The sequence below is a fragment of the Clavelina lepadiformis genome, chromosome 2 (assembly GCF_947623445.1).
Source record: "Clavelina lepadiformis chromosome 2, kaClaLepa1.1, whole genome shotgun sequence".
In the NCBI taxonomy this organism is placed as follows: domain Eukaryota; kingdom Metazoa; phylum Chordata; class Ascidiacea; order Aplousobranchia; family Clavelinidae; genus Clavelina; species Clavelina lepadiformis.
The window spans coordinates 20,689,357-20,704,007 of record NC_135241.1 but is presented as its reverse complement, the minus strand read 5'-3'; the positions used below and the strand labels follow the sequence as shown (position 1 = coordinate 20,704,007).

Here is a 14,651-nt window from a genome sequence, read left to right as displayed (position 1 = left end):
TTAGTGGATCAAATTGGTAATGTTGTCGTTTTTTTTGCGTAGTATCTGCACGGAGACTAGGAAAGTGGAAAAGGAGAAGGTGAACTGGAAAACTTATTACAAACGAAGTTGCGAAGAAATGAATAAATCCGACATTCTTATAATCAAGTTTTTGGATAAAGACAAAGAATACTGTGACTTTAAACGGTAATTGCTGATTATAAAGGTTTCTCACTTACATTGATCTAATAGTTTATACACTCATAATTTTGCAGCTATTAGGCTTTCCAATGGCTGTGCTATGTTAACTGGTATTTCATAGGCAGCTAAAGCAAGCCTCGTAGATGCAAAGGTTTTCGTCTGCGAGTCGAATTAAATTTGTGAAAAAAGTTCTTTACAAGTTACAAATGATTTGTTACTTAAAGTTGATTTTTAAGTGGTTTAGGCCTACTTAGTTGGGTTTCAAAGCAACCCTTATATCGGATATACAGCGTTTCGCTGCTAAATTTTGTTTACTTAATAAGTTCATTGCCAAATATAAATGAATTTTTGAGACATCTACACACTTAAATTGTAATTTTTGCAAATGGCGAATTTTATAAAACGAAATCTTTTTCAGGAAATACTGCAATGCTAATCCGTTCAAACAAAATTAACGCTACTTGTCAATTTTAAACGCTCATAAAGTAAAGTACATATAATTTTAAATTAAGTAAATAAACAACATATTTTCTATTTTTAAAGGTCAACCACCACAACTGTCACAGAATTCGAAGAAGTCAGTGTTTGTTGTAAGGGCTATACAGGCGCTCGGTGTGAAAAAGGTAAGATACAATTTCACCAAAATTTTCTAAGAATTTTTCGGGTACGCTTGTTGACTAATTACTTTTTAGATGTGTAATGTTTAATGATCGGGCATGCAGTAATGCGTGTGGTCGTTTCGCAATCTCTGAACATACAAAGCAAAGTCATTGCCGGAAGACATTTGTGTTAAACTTGCTACGTTTTGACAATGCATTAATAAAAACTCCCTATCTTGTATTTAGTTGCCATCTAGCCTATATGTTTCTTTTATTACCCTTTACATTTGGAAATTGGAACTTATTTGTCTTAACGTGTTTTGTTTAATTTTCTCAGGTATGTGTAGCAAACCATGCCGAAACGGTGGTGTTTGCGCAGGAAGGGACATATGCAACTGCGAGGGGATCGGCTATACTGGTAACTTCTGTGAAAAACGTAAGTGAATTCATATCATTGGATGAAGTAAACAAGAGTGTAGAAACGTTTCAACCGACAATACACAGACGTTGTTTGCACAATTTTAGGTGTTATAGTTTCTCGGTTAAAGTGAAGGGAAAATCCAAGTACAAGTTGGCCATTAAAGAGCAGTTGTCAGTGAATATACTAGAAAAGGACTTGTACTAATATGTAGTAATTAAGCTGCTACTGCCATAAATAAGTGAAAAAAACGAAAGTTTTTCGCTTAAGTATGACGAAAATGGCGATTTCATCACAATAACAAGAAGAATAGGGATAATTGCTTTTGGGTAAAGTGCGAACAAAATGTTTCCTGTGACAGACAAGTAAATAGTAATACATGTAATCATATTGTCCTAAAGTGTATAACAGGGATAGTTTGCGTTAAACTAGCCTATACTAGCTTACCATTAGTGTATTCGTAATAGCATTATATTTCCAGTCATAATGCCCTTCCTCTTTGTCATAGTGGAAGGCCAAATTTGCGATACAATTTTGGCAGAAATTGCGTATCCACGACATATTATTAAAAGCCCTTTCGCCTGTATGTTTACTTTTCTTTGATTATGACCAACTTTCATTTCACTTTAAATAAATTACTGTACGTTTCTTTGTTTTTATATACGCATTGCAGTATCACAAATCTCATGTGAATATTCACTCATTTATTGACCGCACCGAACGTAACGTAGATAGGCACGGAACGTAGGTAGTGTTCATTTTACATTCTTCTTATCTGGTCTTAGAAAATATACTAGACAAACCGTCCTACTAGATAATGATTGACGGTTTTATTCCGGGGTTGTTCGTTTAGCCACGCTGAGACCGAATTTCGCTAATTTAGTAAAGAGAGTGTTTCGGCCGATAAAAACTGTAGTTTCATTTTCCGTATAAATTAGCAGTCTGAAACGGCCTGAAGCGGTTTTTCGGTTTACAAAACTGCTTAGGTTGCTACTCGGCGGTCTTTTTTTATGAAGACGACGACCGATTCGACTACCATAATACCGTTTCAATTTAATTTTTTAATACCATCTACAGAGTTCATAACGTAATTATGACAGATTAAATGCAAAGTTAATGGTGGCTGAAACGTTGAAGGCTAACATAGAAATTAAATTCAAATTGAACATTTTAAAGACGGGTTTATTAAAATTTCTATACTGTACTTTTTTCATTTGTGAGATCAAATGTTCCTTCAAACCTATTTTGAAAACATATACTAAAAACCAATTCTTCTTAATTAATTCCTAATCCTATAGTGACGAACCTTACTAGTGCAATATATCGCTGCACGATTCGTAGGTATTAGATATAGCATTGCGAAAGATAAAATTAAATGGCAATAAATTTAGCCTAAAGGGATTTTGATTTCGACTAAAATTTATGAATGTTTTTGCGTATGTTGGTGCGTTGATGCTACGACTTTCTGGTTCTAATTGTCGGACTGGGGAAGAGACCTGTTGTCTATGTATTGGTAAAGTCACAGCACACAGAGTAGAATGGTCTTACTTTATGATCATAAATTTGGCGTCAGCAAATTGTATTTGCGAGCAAAAATAAGACATGGTACGAAATAAACAAAAAACAGTCGTTTATCTGTTTATGATATTTTGATTTTTAGAAAATTAACAGTTGAAGGTCTTCCCGCAAAGCAAAGAGAAAATGTAGGTCGCAACTATTTAATAGTCTTTTTAAAGATGGAAGATAAATCAATGGAAGTTATATAGTAGCTTGAAAAATTGAAACGTAGACTTTTTAACAAACATTTTTTGTACGTATATAGATCGGGTAATTATTAGCCTAGAAGTAGGTAATTTTCTTGGGTGAAGTGTGGTAAAAACGGTTCGTTTTGGATCATTGAAATTTGCGTCAAAACGTTTGGGAAATTCCAAAACAGTAAGTGAGCGATCCATTACAACATACAAATAGCTGAAATGAAGTTTCTTTTCAATGTCTGACTTGTTTTTAAGTTTCCAAAAAAAAGAAAGATTTTTGCTTTTGACGTTATCGATGTTGTTAGACCCATTAGTCACGAAACTTTTTTTTCTATACAAGCCAACAGACCACGATTGTTGTTTGTAATCCATTTGTGGAGCTACATTTCGACATCTTGACTGCACTTGACTTTATCCTTGTGTCGTCTAAAAATTCAAAACAATTTTTTTGGACTTTGGTACGCGACGAAGAAATCATTTTTACGTGAAAATAATTGAAACAGTCGGTGAAATTTTGAGTCTAGTGTTATTTATCGGCATTTGTTTTGATAAACACTTCCCCTTTTATATGTTTATTTTTAACCGATATCCCGATCTCACCTACTTGCATCGGATGGAATGTTAAAGCGACGTCAATAGGATAGGCGTCCATCGTCCAATTCACGTTCTAACCTAAAATTGGCTATACTGAAATAAAATTAAAATTTGAGCTAGAAAAATGTACTTAACTTTTTTGGCGTTTTGTTCCCCTCAAAAAGATGTTGTTTGTTTTTCTATAACAAAATCTATATGTTATATATATGCAAGTTTAACATCAAAAAGTATAGGGACACCGTACACTTTGAATTTTATTCACACATGCTCATAGTTTGGCGTGATGCTAAATATAACATTCTGTAGATACGCGATAAATGATATTTATGCATATAATGTAGTTTGTATCAACAAATACGAAATCATACAATGACAACATTGGCTATAACACACAGCTAAGGAAAATGGGCAAACAGTGTCTCAAGACTTTTATTTGTTTGTAATGCCAACAATTTAGGTTATGTTGTCGCAAAGTAATTTTATATCAAACACAACATGATATTTTTACTTACCGCTGTATTTTCGATTTTTGACACAGTATGTGAAATAAATTATATGGTTTATGGAGTATTAAATCCATGCCCTGTGAATCACTTGGTTTCTGACTTTTTGAACAAGTAAAAACACTTCCTTTACAGCCATTTGTAACTCTCGTTGTCTGAATGGCGGAACTTGTGCGGGACCAGATAGCTGTTTATGTGATGAAGGCTGGGGAGGCCTTACCTGCAATAAAGGTAACGAAATTTTCTTAAAAGGAAGTAAAGCTATATAAACTACTAGCTAGTTTGCAATCGAAACTAAAACTAACTTTCGATTTCAGCCATTTGCACGTCAACGTGTCGAAACGGCGGTACCTGCGAAGCACCGAATAATTGTGCTTGTCCGCTCGGTTATTCTGGTCACGTGTGCGAAAAAGGTATTTCTTCGTTTTAAAATAAATTGTTTTAGTTTACGTAACTACATATTTGTTTTGTAAATTCAGTGAAATCTTACAATGGAAACCAGCAAAACCATTTAGCGCCTAAGTGTAATGCAAGTTTGCGACATTAAATTATTCTGATAAAATATTTTATTCCACCCAGTTAAATTTGACTGCGGTAGCAAGTGTTTACACGGGGGAAGTTGTATCGCTCAAGACACCTGCAACTGCCCGAAAGGCTACAAAGGCGATCACTGCGAAGATGGTGAGCATAATGTACTTCTGGTGAATTCCGGGATCTCAAAAAGTTAATCAAACCTTCTGTTTTTTCAGCAATATGCTCTGATGAATGTCAAAACGATGGCCAGTGCGTTAAACCCGACACTTGCATGTGCAGCGAAGGCTTCTCAGGAGCACATTGTGAAAAGAAGGACGAATCCGTGAATGCTCCTCCCATCGTAGATTCCGGAAGTTTGGCATCAGCTAAACACGAAGGAGTCTGTTCTGCCTGGGGAATGAACCATTACATGTCCTTTGACGGAAAGCAGTTCTATTTTCCTGGCGAATGTTCCTACAATCTAGCATTTGAGTGCAGCGGTATCTTTCACGTTATGGTGTGTGTTGTTTGCTATATGACGTAACTTGCTTACAAGAACTGTAAAAAGCCAATTAAAAATATACGACGTAAAAGCCTTTTTATAATCTATACAATGATTACCAAACTTATGATATTTAGGTTGTCAATCGTTTTGATTGCCGCGAAAACGCTTGCAAGAAAGCGGTGAAAATTGAAATGGGTGAGCACCACCAGGTTATGCTCTATCCCAACTCCACAGCGACATACAACGGCCGTTTTATCAAGATGCCAAAAACTGTTGACAAAAGTTTGATTCTTGGAAGGATAGGCCTCTATACCGTTATTCGTCTTTCATCAGGTAAAACATAGTTTTTTTGAACTGCTGTTTTATTTCATTGGACCCCATTGATTGTAATTCTTAGCCAATTAAAAATTTTTGTAGTTATCTTTGTCGACATCTTATAAAAAAGTTTCAATAATTTTGTAGTGATAAAAATATTTTTTGGTGACGTCCGGGTTCGAGATATTTCAAAATTAAAGAGATTTACAATCAACATTCAAACTTTATTTGTAAAAATTCTATCGAAGTTTTAAGTAAACATTTCAACATTTTTTAGGTGTCAGAGTATTTTTCGACAACGACGAATCAGTTTACGTGGCGGTACCGGACAAATTTAAGGGTGATATGTGCGGTTTGTGCGGAAACTATGATGATAATGTAAAGAACGACTTTGTCGTAAACAAGGAAAAAGTAAAAAACGTTTTACAGCTTAGCCTAAACTTAGCCTTAGCTTAAACTTAGCACAATCTACAACAACAATTAGCCTTAGCTTAGCCAAAAAGTAAAAAATCGTATAGTGTGAACTTACGCTCAGTTCTGTATTTAACAAATTATGCAGTGAAGTTTGTCACAGTTATTGGATATGTATAACACCTCTTTGCACAGAAATTTAATGACCCCATCGAGTTCGGTAATTATTTCCACATTCAAGACGAACTTAAGAAATGTTCTCCGGTTCCCTCTGATCCTCCTCATCCTTGCGAACCTTATTACGAGCTTCCTGAGATTGAAACGTTTCAAAGACGTTGCCATGAATTATTGAGTGCGGGTTTTTCAGCATGCCATAGTACTATCGACCCAGAGGTATGACGTCAAAAACTTAAAAAGTTTTATTTTTGCAGCAGGATACAACGCGTGAACGTAAACACTTTTTATTGTTTTATTTTCCATATTTACGATGTAAGCTTACTTTGATTAAATCCTGTATTTACCACTGCACTCTTTGCCAAGTATATTTCTAATTGGTTTTTGAAAACGGCTTCGATAACTAAGTTAGATTAACCTAGTAACTAAATAAATTCAGACACATCACATCGCTCATCAAACAACGCTTGCTTGTCACAACGGCGAATCTATTTTAGTTTGTTGCAACCTCTAGCCTTAATTAACCGCAGTGTTGAAATAGCACTGAGCCGTCTAAGTTTTTTCAAATCAAATATTTAAAACTTTTTAATGTCTGTTGTGCATGAATAGGCAGAACGTTGTGTCATCGACGTTTGCGCTTGCGGTATCTAGAAGCAAATGTTTTTCTAGTAAACTCCAAGTCAAAATGGCTTTGATAAACAGCCTCGGTGTTTCAAATCAAACATTGAAAACTGTTTTATGTCTTCCATGCAGAAATACAGACGTAGTTGTCTGAGGGACGCCTGCACTTGTGGTATGAACAACTACAATAAATGTGCTTGCGACTCGTTTACACAATATTCAAGAATCTGCGCTTACAACGGTATCCAGTTGAATTGGAGATCGGTTGGTCTTTGCGGTTAGTATAACCAAGCTGTCATTTTGTCAAGAAAATTCGTGGCTGAAATACTGAACGCAACTATTTCAAATTGGTTACAGAGCGGAAATGTCCGACTGGAATGATCTACGACGAATGTGGTCCAAGCTGTCCGGCAACCTGTGAAACTGCAAACTTTGCAAACGAATGCAGCAACAATGTTTGTATAGACGGGTGTCATTGCCCAAAAGGTACCAAATTCAAGACCCCTTATATGTTGCCTATAAGTAAGATAAATGAAGTATAATGAGTTTTGTTATAAATGATCGTTTGTTTTCAAGGCACGGTACTTGATACAACCACAAACACTTGCAAGAGGCAGGAGGTGTGCCCTTGCACCAGAGCCGGCGAGACTTACCATAACGGCGACATAATTCAACAGGATTGCAATAACTGGTAAACTTTACAGTTAATGATGCAAAGTTGAATATACGAAACTACATTAAACGTCGGGCATGTATGCCCTGTGATACAAAATTTGTCATACATTTTTTTACAAATCGCAGCACTTGTTCTGGAGGACGTTGGAATTGCACAACTAAGGAATGCCCAGTTACGTGTTCTGCATTAGGGGAAGATCATTACATTAGGTTCGATGGAAAACCTTTTCAGGTAACGACAAAACACTTAGCGGTCTTAGCCTAAAATACTCCAACGTTTAAAACATGCAGCTGATTATAAAGTATAGCTGTTCCTGTATTGCAGTTTGCTGGCGGTTGCGAATATGTTTTGGTGCAAACAAAACCTGGTGTTGAGCGACAATTTGCCATCTGGGTCCAAAACAAAGGATGCGGATTTTACGACAACGAAAAATGCCAAAAAACTATTTCAATAAAATTTGGAAATGATAAAACTTACAAGTTAGTGTTGGACAATCTTTTCGTCTTCATTTTCCTCTGATCCAGAGTCACCATGGTCGTCGTCTGCTGGCCAATTCCATACAGTATCTTAAAACTGCATCCATGCTGGTTACACAACCTTTAATGGGCTTCCCTGCTTTTAGACTTTCAGCGCATGGAAAAGTGACTCGCGGACATACGGTTGTTGAGCTTCCATATAGAGATGAGAAGCAAGCTCTTCGCTTCGAAAGACTCTCTTCAGTTTATTTGAAGATGAAATCCGACTTTGGGATGACACTGATGTGGGATGGTAATCTCCGCATTTATGTGACCCTAAACCCATCATTTAAGACAAAGGTAGGATGTGTTTGCAATTTGTTATAATTTTCGCGTTACATGACAAATAATTTAATTATTTAAGCGGTATAATTTATCAATACTGCGACTATATTTAACGCTTATTTTTGTGTCTTTTGTAGGTTCAAGGTCTTTGTGGACTTTACGACCTGAATCATATCAATGATTTTACGTTACCCAGCGGAGCCATCACGAATAAGGCAGATGAGTTCGGAAACAGTTGGAAAACCAACGTGAAATGTAGCGCAAATGAAGCTGCAACAGGCGTAGCTGTCGACGCCTGTGTAATAGCTACTGAATATGCCACCCGTGCAGAGGAACTGTGTGCAAAGTTGAAGCATGGTAGGAAGCTCTTTACTTCATTTGAGCTTTATGTAAATAGTTTTTTTGAAAAAGATCAGCTTTAGGTTCAGATCACAAGAATGATCTTTTTTATCTGTTAGTAGAATGTTACTTCTTACCAGCCATATTAAATTTAGATGCTTTTAGCAACTGCAATTCAATCGTCAATCCTTTCATTTTTGTCAAAATGTGCAAACATGACGTCTGTCACGGACTGCACAAATTTTCCGCAAATCCCGATGAGTACATGTGCACCATTTTCAGCGCTTATGCTCGTGCGTGTGCAAGGGCTGGAAGCCCAGTAATAAGTTCTCCTTCATGGCGCGAAGCAAATAAGTGCTCAGTGGAATGCTCCAACGGACGCGTATGGGACGAATGTGCCGGAGCGGATTGCGAGCGGTCTTGTCAAATGATCAGCAGTGGGACTCAAAACCAATGCAACGCTGTAAGTTTGTGGTGAGCGTATCATTGCATTCATTATGCAATGAAAAGCGATGCAGCGATTTATTAAATCAGAATGTATCTTTCGCCAACATGCCTTTCCAAGATAGTTATTGCATTGAAACGAGTTGATAAAAAATTTTAAATGTTTTTTCCTAATTTAGAGCTCAGAATGTATTGAGGGTTGCAGATGCCCGAAAGGTCAGGTCTATGACGAAAAAGAGGAGTTATGTGTAGAAATTTCACATTGCACATGCTACCACAGGTTAATTAACAATAAGAAACTTACTTTATTGGTTGTTCTTCTCGTCGACGCTATTTATTTGGTTCTGGTTGAATTTTTAACTTTTATTTAAGAATTTGACAAGACTAAACGGTGTTTGCTTTACTAGGAACGTTGCTTACTCACCGGGCATTCGACGGCAATCGGTTTGTGACATGTGTACCTGTCGCAATGGAGCCTGGAAATGTGAACCGATTCCAGAATGTACTCCCGAGACAGTTTGCGAAGAGGTACGATTTTAACGTTTTTTTGTACTTGGTTTCCAAGAACGGTGTAAAACATTGTTTATAGTAATACCTGGTTAATACAATTTCTTAGTCTGGTCAATTACGTTGCAGAAACTGTTTTTTATTTTTGTACCGCTAGGGCATGGTTTGGAGCAACTGTACAGAGTGCCAGCGGACTTGTGACAACATGGATATGGCCTGCGAGCGAGATCAATGCCACGAAGGCTGTGGTTGTCCTGTCGGGCTTGTTCTGGATAATGACAAGTGCATTGCGCCAGAAAGTTGCCCTTGTACTGAAAGAGGAAAGAGCTACAGTGAAGGAAAGTGGATAAAACGGGATTGTAACTATTGGTAAACCGCAACTCTACAACTGCCATATCGTATCTACGTAACAAATGTTTTTGAAGACGATTTCTTTCGATTTCAGCAAAACTTATTGAAAGAATTCTTTTACGTTTTAATTTAGTCAATGCAAGAACACAAAGTGGAAGTGCACGGAACGCGAATGTCCCGGTGTATGTTCCGCGTATGGAGATCCGCATTACGAAACATTTGACAAAGAGCGATATGAATTTCACGGTGATTGCACTTACGTCTTGGCTGAGGATTTTTGCGAAGACGGTGTCGGTTCTTTCCGAATCACCGTCGAAAACGTTCCTTGCAGTTCAGGGGGCGTGACCTGCACAAAGGCAGTCAAGGTTTATAGACTTAGTGTAGAAAACAATTTCCACTTAAGGCAGCGAGTACGAAAAGTTCTTGTCACAAAATGTTGTTTTTCAATTTTTTTGGTGACGAAAACCGTCGTTTGTGTATTGTTGTCCATCCGAAAATGTATTTAAGAAGCATTTTTTAAAGGTTTGTAACACTGGTTTAAACCTTTTTAGCTGACTCTGTTTGACACAGTCATTCATTTGATTCGAGGATTTCAGCCAATTATATCTAAAAATCCATTTCCAAACCATGGAATGCCGAAGGCTGAATTTAGAGTTGTAAAAGCTGGTTTGTTTCTTATCGTCAAAACAAAGGTGAGGCGGGTGCTTGTTTTCTTTTTCCTTTTTTGTTTAACACTTTATTGTTTATGCTGTAATTGTAGATTGGTCTCACCTTATTCTGGGATGTTGGAACCCGTGTTTACGTAAAACTGGAGCCCAAATACAAACACGAAGTTTGTGGATTGTGCGGTAACTTTGACGGAAATGCTCATAACGATTTCAAAACAAGACAAGGTATTATTCTACGTTTTAGGCTGCATTGTAATTAAAAAGTTGTCTTAAAACACTGTGGTTAATTCAATGAGCACTAAAACTTATTGTCCCATGAAATTTTTGAACAGGTGAAATAGAGTCTGCTGCGAACCTGTTTGGCGATAGTTGGAAAGCTTTCAGTACATGTCCAAGTTCAGAAGAAGAACCGATTCATCCTTGTACTGTTAATCCCCAGAGGGTAGACTGGGCCAAGTTTTCCTGTAGGATACTCATGGAACACCCTTTCTCTGAATGTCACGCACAGGTTGATCCAACAGCCTACTATGATTCATGCATCTGGGATTCTTGTGGATGCGACAGAGGCGGCGATTGCGAGTGTTATTGCACAGCGGTTGCGGCATACGTCAGAGAATGCAACGACCAAGACGTTCATATTCGTTGGAGGTCAACCGGATCGTGTGGTAAGCTCAAAAAAGGTTAAACGTCATGGAACTTTTTTTGTTCACCAGTTGTTTTCCTGGTCTTAGGGCTGCAATGCGAAAGTGGTATGGAGTACCAGGAATGTGGCACCACATGTTCATCCACTTGTTGGAACGAAAGCGAAGACGAGGGCTGTACCGGTACTTGCGTTGAAGGTTGCCATTGCAAAAACGGAACTGTTCTTTATGACGGTCAGTGTATCGAAAGGCAACAATGCCCATGCAAAGTTGGCAATATCATCATCTCCCCCGGACAAATTCTGCCATATAACTGCATGAGTTGGTGAGCATTATTTTTTCAAACAACAACGACTGCTATTATTCTACACATAATACTCAAGTGGGAAATAATGGTAATCGTAATGTGTATTGCCTGCAAATTAATATATTGTTGTTCAGTATGTGCGTCGATAATCAACTGAGGTGCAATGGAACAACATGTGGCGGAAAAACCACAACCAGTAGGCCCGAAACTGAAGAAACCAAAACTCTGACTACCGGCACGGTAACCAACGCAAGGAGGCTACGTTTTAACAAAATTTACTTTTGTAAATTAAACGTTTATTACCACTGTGTGACCAACTGTTACAAAATATTCTGATTGTGCAATAGACAACAGCCACAGTTGTAAGTACAACAACCACAGAAGGAACTACCATTATAACAACGCCTGAGATCACAACCATAAAGATTCAAACAACTACACCCCGTAAGTAGTTATCTATATTGCCATATAAAAGTTTCGTTTATATTTATATCGAAAATGATAATTTATGCGAAATAATTCACATTTGGCAAATTTTAAAAATATCTGTGTATAAAATAATTTTATCGAAAGTTGTTTAAATCTAATTTTTAACTCGATTGTGTTTTTCATAAAAGATTGCCAAGATGGCATGGTGCCTACCGATTGTGCAAGCCATTGTCCTACAAAGTGTCAGTATTTGTCAAGCCAGGAGTCGTGTCCCCAAGAAATAGATCCCTGCGAGCCTGGCTGCAAATGTCCAACCAATAAAGTGATCGATTATAATGGGAGATGCGTGGAATCGATGGACTGCAAGTGTAGGGACAATGAAGACATAATTCACGAAGTAAAATGAACAGCTTTTTATATATAAGTTATTGGTTTATTTAAATTGTCTAATTATTTGCGTTTTTCTCAATTGCACTTTTCAATTCTCAATTTTCTCATTAACAGTATAAATTGTAATTGTTGCTGTAACTAACTGTTAGCCCGGAACCAGTTGGAAACGCGGTCAATGTGAACGATGCTCTTGCTTTAACAACGAAATACAATGTGTACCAATGACATGCCCCATACTTTCATGCCATGAAAGTGCTGGAATGACATCAGCTACCTTATCTGGATCATGTTGTCCGGTTTGTGTTCAAACCACGACGTTCCCCATAGAAAGTACAACAGTACCATCGACGTGCAAAAAAGGTAAGTTAAAGGATTATTCAAAGTCGAAGAAACGGCAATTGATAATTGTTTTCAGTGATAACAATAGCGCACGGCTTGCGATGGGAACATTAGCTTTTCACTTTACTGTTCCTTTTTTTTTTCAGTGGGTGAAAACTATGGACTGTGCACATGTGCACTAACTTGTTCACAAATGCAAAACAACGTCACATGCCAAGTTCCCGAAACTGACCAGAATGGCAAGTGCTGCTCGTGTGACGAAGGAATGGTTCGAGATGACGATAATGGAAACTGTATTTCCGTTGAGGAATGCCCTTGCGTGACTAAAGACGGTAAATTTAATTGATAAAAATCAAAACACACTCTAGTACTTGTTAGTTATTCAAAATGCGTGATGGAATCATTGTTTACGTGACAGTAATATTAATAGTTCAAAATCACATTGCAGCGTTATTTAACAAATATTTTGTTTCTTTGAACTATAAGGGCAAACTGTTATGCCAAATAAAACAATGCGGTTTGAAACCTGCGTCGCTTGCCAGTGCATGGCTGGAGAGCTCAGATGCAGCAATTATTGCTCAGTCAGCAGCTGCACAGTCGGGCAAGTGTTAGAAAACGATGAAGATGGTTGCTGTTATTGCAAAGAAGGTGACTGGAGTAAAATAAACGTTTTAATTTGCGATGATGTAGATTAGTAATATTGACACATTTCCATTGAAATTCATCCTCACTTAACAAATATCAATTTAAATCAAAAGAATCAAATTTAATGGATAAAGGTTTGCACATTGTTGGCTGGAATTTCATTTATGTACCTGAAATAAATTGTTTTTAGTGGCCACCACAACTTCTATCCCAACAGTCACCGCATCGGCTTTCACTAACTTTACAACTGAAGTCGTTGGCACAACCACCGTAAGTACTGCTGGTTGAAACTGAGATAATCGACCTAGATCATAGTTTTGAAAACCTCGTTTCATTAATTACCTTATCAGGCTCCTATCTCGTGCGCATGCCAAAAAGGATATTTTGAATGTGATGAATGTACGAAATGCGTTCGCAACGAGACTCGTTGTGATGGCGAGAAGCAATGTCAAGATGGTTCCGATGAAAAACGTTGCCCGTGTAATTATAAAGGGGAAACAAAACTGGTAAGTGAAACAAATTCTACTTGTAAAAATCTGCTTAAAATAACTGACGGGGAAAGGAGATCATTTTTTGCACATTTACTTTATTGCTCACCTTTATCGCTTCATTTCCAGGACGGTGACACCTGGGACACAAGTGAATGCGAAAGTTGCACTTGCAATAATACTCAGGCAACTTGCATAAGAAATTGTTCCATAGAATGCGCGTTGGGATTTTATCTCCAAACCTACAATGACAGCAGGTAACTTCAGTTATATTTAAGTCAATTTAAACACTGTCACCATACCGCATTCTTTTAAATTAAACCAATACACGTTGTTGTATAAAGTAACATAAAATATTAGCTAATTTATCAAAAATTAAATCTTGGGTTATCCACAACTTTTTTAGATGCTGTGAGTGCTTGCCAGTTTCCGAACCAACATCTGCATTCGTAAGCACAACCGGATCGCTCACAACCACCAGCAAGCCACTAGTAGTGACAGAAGCTACCGAAACTATTACAAAAACTACAGAAGTTTCAACAGAAGGTGCATTTTGTTTTTCTGACTAATGCTGTGATCAAAGCACATGTTATCATACTACTTATACATTGGTAATTTTGGGTATTAAAGCCATTTGAAGACAATTCACTCCATTTCATTGCTACGTTTTAGGCTTATGTGCTACTGCCCTTGGCATGGAATCTGGAGAGATTGAAAATGATCAAATATTTGCGTCATCAAACCTTCCGGATCGCGAGCCTTGGTTGGCTAGAATTAGATCGGAAGGGACACAATCGGATGCAAAAATGCATTCTTGGGCCCCTGATTATTACAAATCTGTCGTTGAACCTTTTCTAGCAGTTAATTTTCTTGAGCCAACGGAGATCACAGCTGTGTCGACGCAAGGTGGTGAAGACGGGCGTTTTGTTCGGCGTTTCAAGATTGAGTATTTTGATCCTGACAATTGGTTTAATACCTTAACAAAAAAAAGCAAGGGACCTGACGGTGTAGTAACTGATGAACCTGTCATATTCACAGGT

General features: G+C 37.5%; 1 protein-coding gene and 1 long non-coding RNA gene across 5 annotated transcripts in view; one reads left to right on the top strand and one right to left on the bottom strand.

The window, feature by feature from the left end:
* The window catches only part of LOC143445613 (uncharacterized), a 35,995-nt gene that overhangs the window by 309 nt on the left and 21,035 nt on the right, over positions 1-14,651 (top strand). For all 3 annotated transcript variants that reach the window (XM_076944843.1, XM_076944845.1, XM_076944842.1), the window contains exons 2-38: positions 43-186; positions 724-803; positions 1,117-1,215; positions 4,184-4,279; positions 4,366-4,461; positions 4,628-4,729; positions 4,798-5,078; positions 5,201-5,399; positions 5,659-5,792; positions 5,988-6,185; positions 6,720-6,864; positions 6,945-7,073; positions 7,164-7,278; positions 7,389-7,494; positions 7,588-7,742; positions 7,886-8,078; positions 8,201-8,420; positions 8,558-8,865; positions 9,026-9,126; positions 9,254-9,374; positions 9,511-9,722; positions 9,838-10,069; positions 10,256-10,396; positions 10,465-10,597; positions 10,705-11,037; positions 11,104-11,338; positions 11,455-11,560; positions 11,668-11,764; positions 11,938-12,146; positions 12,289-12,499; positions 12,625-12,810; positions 12,965-13,126; positions 13,314-13,393; positions 13,474-13,629; positions 13,741-13,868; positions 14,018-14,157; positions 14,284-14,649. In XM_076944843.1, coding sequence (XP_076800958.1) covers positions 43-186; positions 724-803; positions 1,117-1,215; positions 4,184-4,279; positions 4,366-4,461; positions 4,628-4,729; positions 4,798-5,078; positions 5,201-5,399; positions 5,659-5,792; positions 5,988-6,185; positions 6,720-6,864; positions 6,945-7,073; positions 7,164-7,278; positions 7,389-7,494; positions 7,588-7,742; positions 7,886-8,078; positions 8,201-8,420; positions 8,558-8,865; positions 9,026-9,126; positions 9,254-9,374; positions 9,511-9,722; positions 9,838-10,069; positions 10,256-10,396; positions 10,465-10,597; positions 10,705-11,037; positions 11,104-11,338; positions 11,455-11,560; positions 11,668-11,764; positions 11,938-12,146; positions 12,289-12,499; positions 12,625-12,810; positions 12,965-13,126; positions 13,314-13,393; positions 13,474-13,629; positions 13,741-13,868; positions 14,018-14,157; positions 14,284-14,649 — 6,149 coding nt within the window. The remainder of the gene's footprint in view (positions 1-42; positions 187-723; positions 804-1,116; positions 1,216-4,183; positions 4,280-4,365; positions 4,462-4,627; positions 4,730-4,797; positions 5,079-5,200; positions 5,400-5,658; positions 5,793-5,987; positions 6,186-6,719; positions 6,865-6,944; positions 7,074-7,163; positions 7,279-7,388; positions 7,495-7,587; positions 7,743-7,885; positions 8,079-8,200; positions 8,421-8,557; positions 8,866-9,025; positions 9,127-9,253; positions 9,375-9,510; positions 9,723-9,837; positions 10,070-10,255; positions 10,397-10,464; positions 10,598-10,704; positions 11,038-11,103; positions 11,339-11,454; positions 11,561-11,667; positions 11,765-11,937; positions 12,147-12,288; positions 12,500-12,624; positions 12,811-12,964; positions 13,127-13,313; positions 13,394-13,473; positions 13,630-13,740; positions 13,869-14,017; positions 14,158-14,283; positions 14,650-14,651) is intronic.
* Positions 2,748-4,190, bottom strand: LOC143445623 (uncharacterized). Of its 2 annotated transcripts, none has more exons than XR_013113842.1 (3): positions 4,058-4,190; positions 3,552-3,724; positions 2,748-3,377 (listed from the first exon to the last, which is right to left on the bottom strand). It is a non-coding gene; the product is annotated as an uncharacterized LOC143445623 (long non-coding RNA). The 2 variants fall into 2 exon arrangements; XR_013113841.1 differs by having other exon boundaries at positions 3,556-3,724.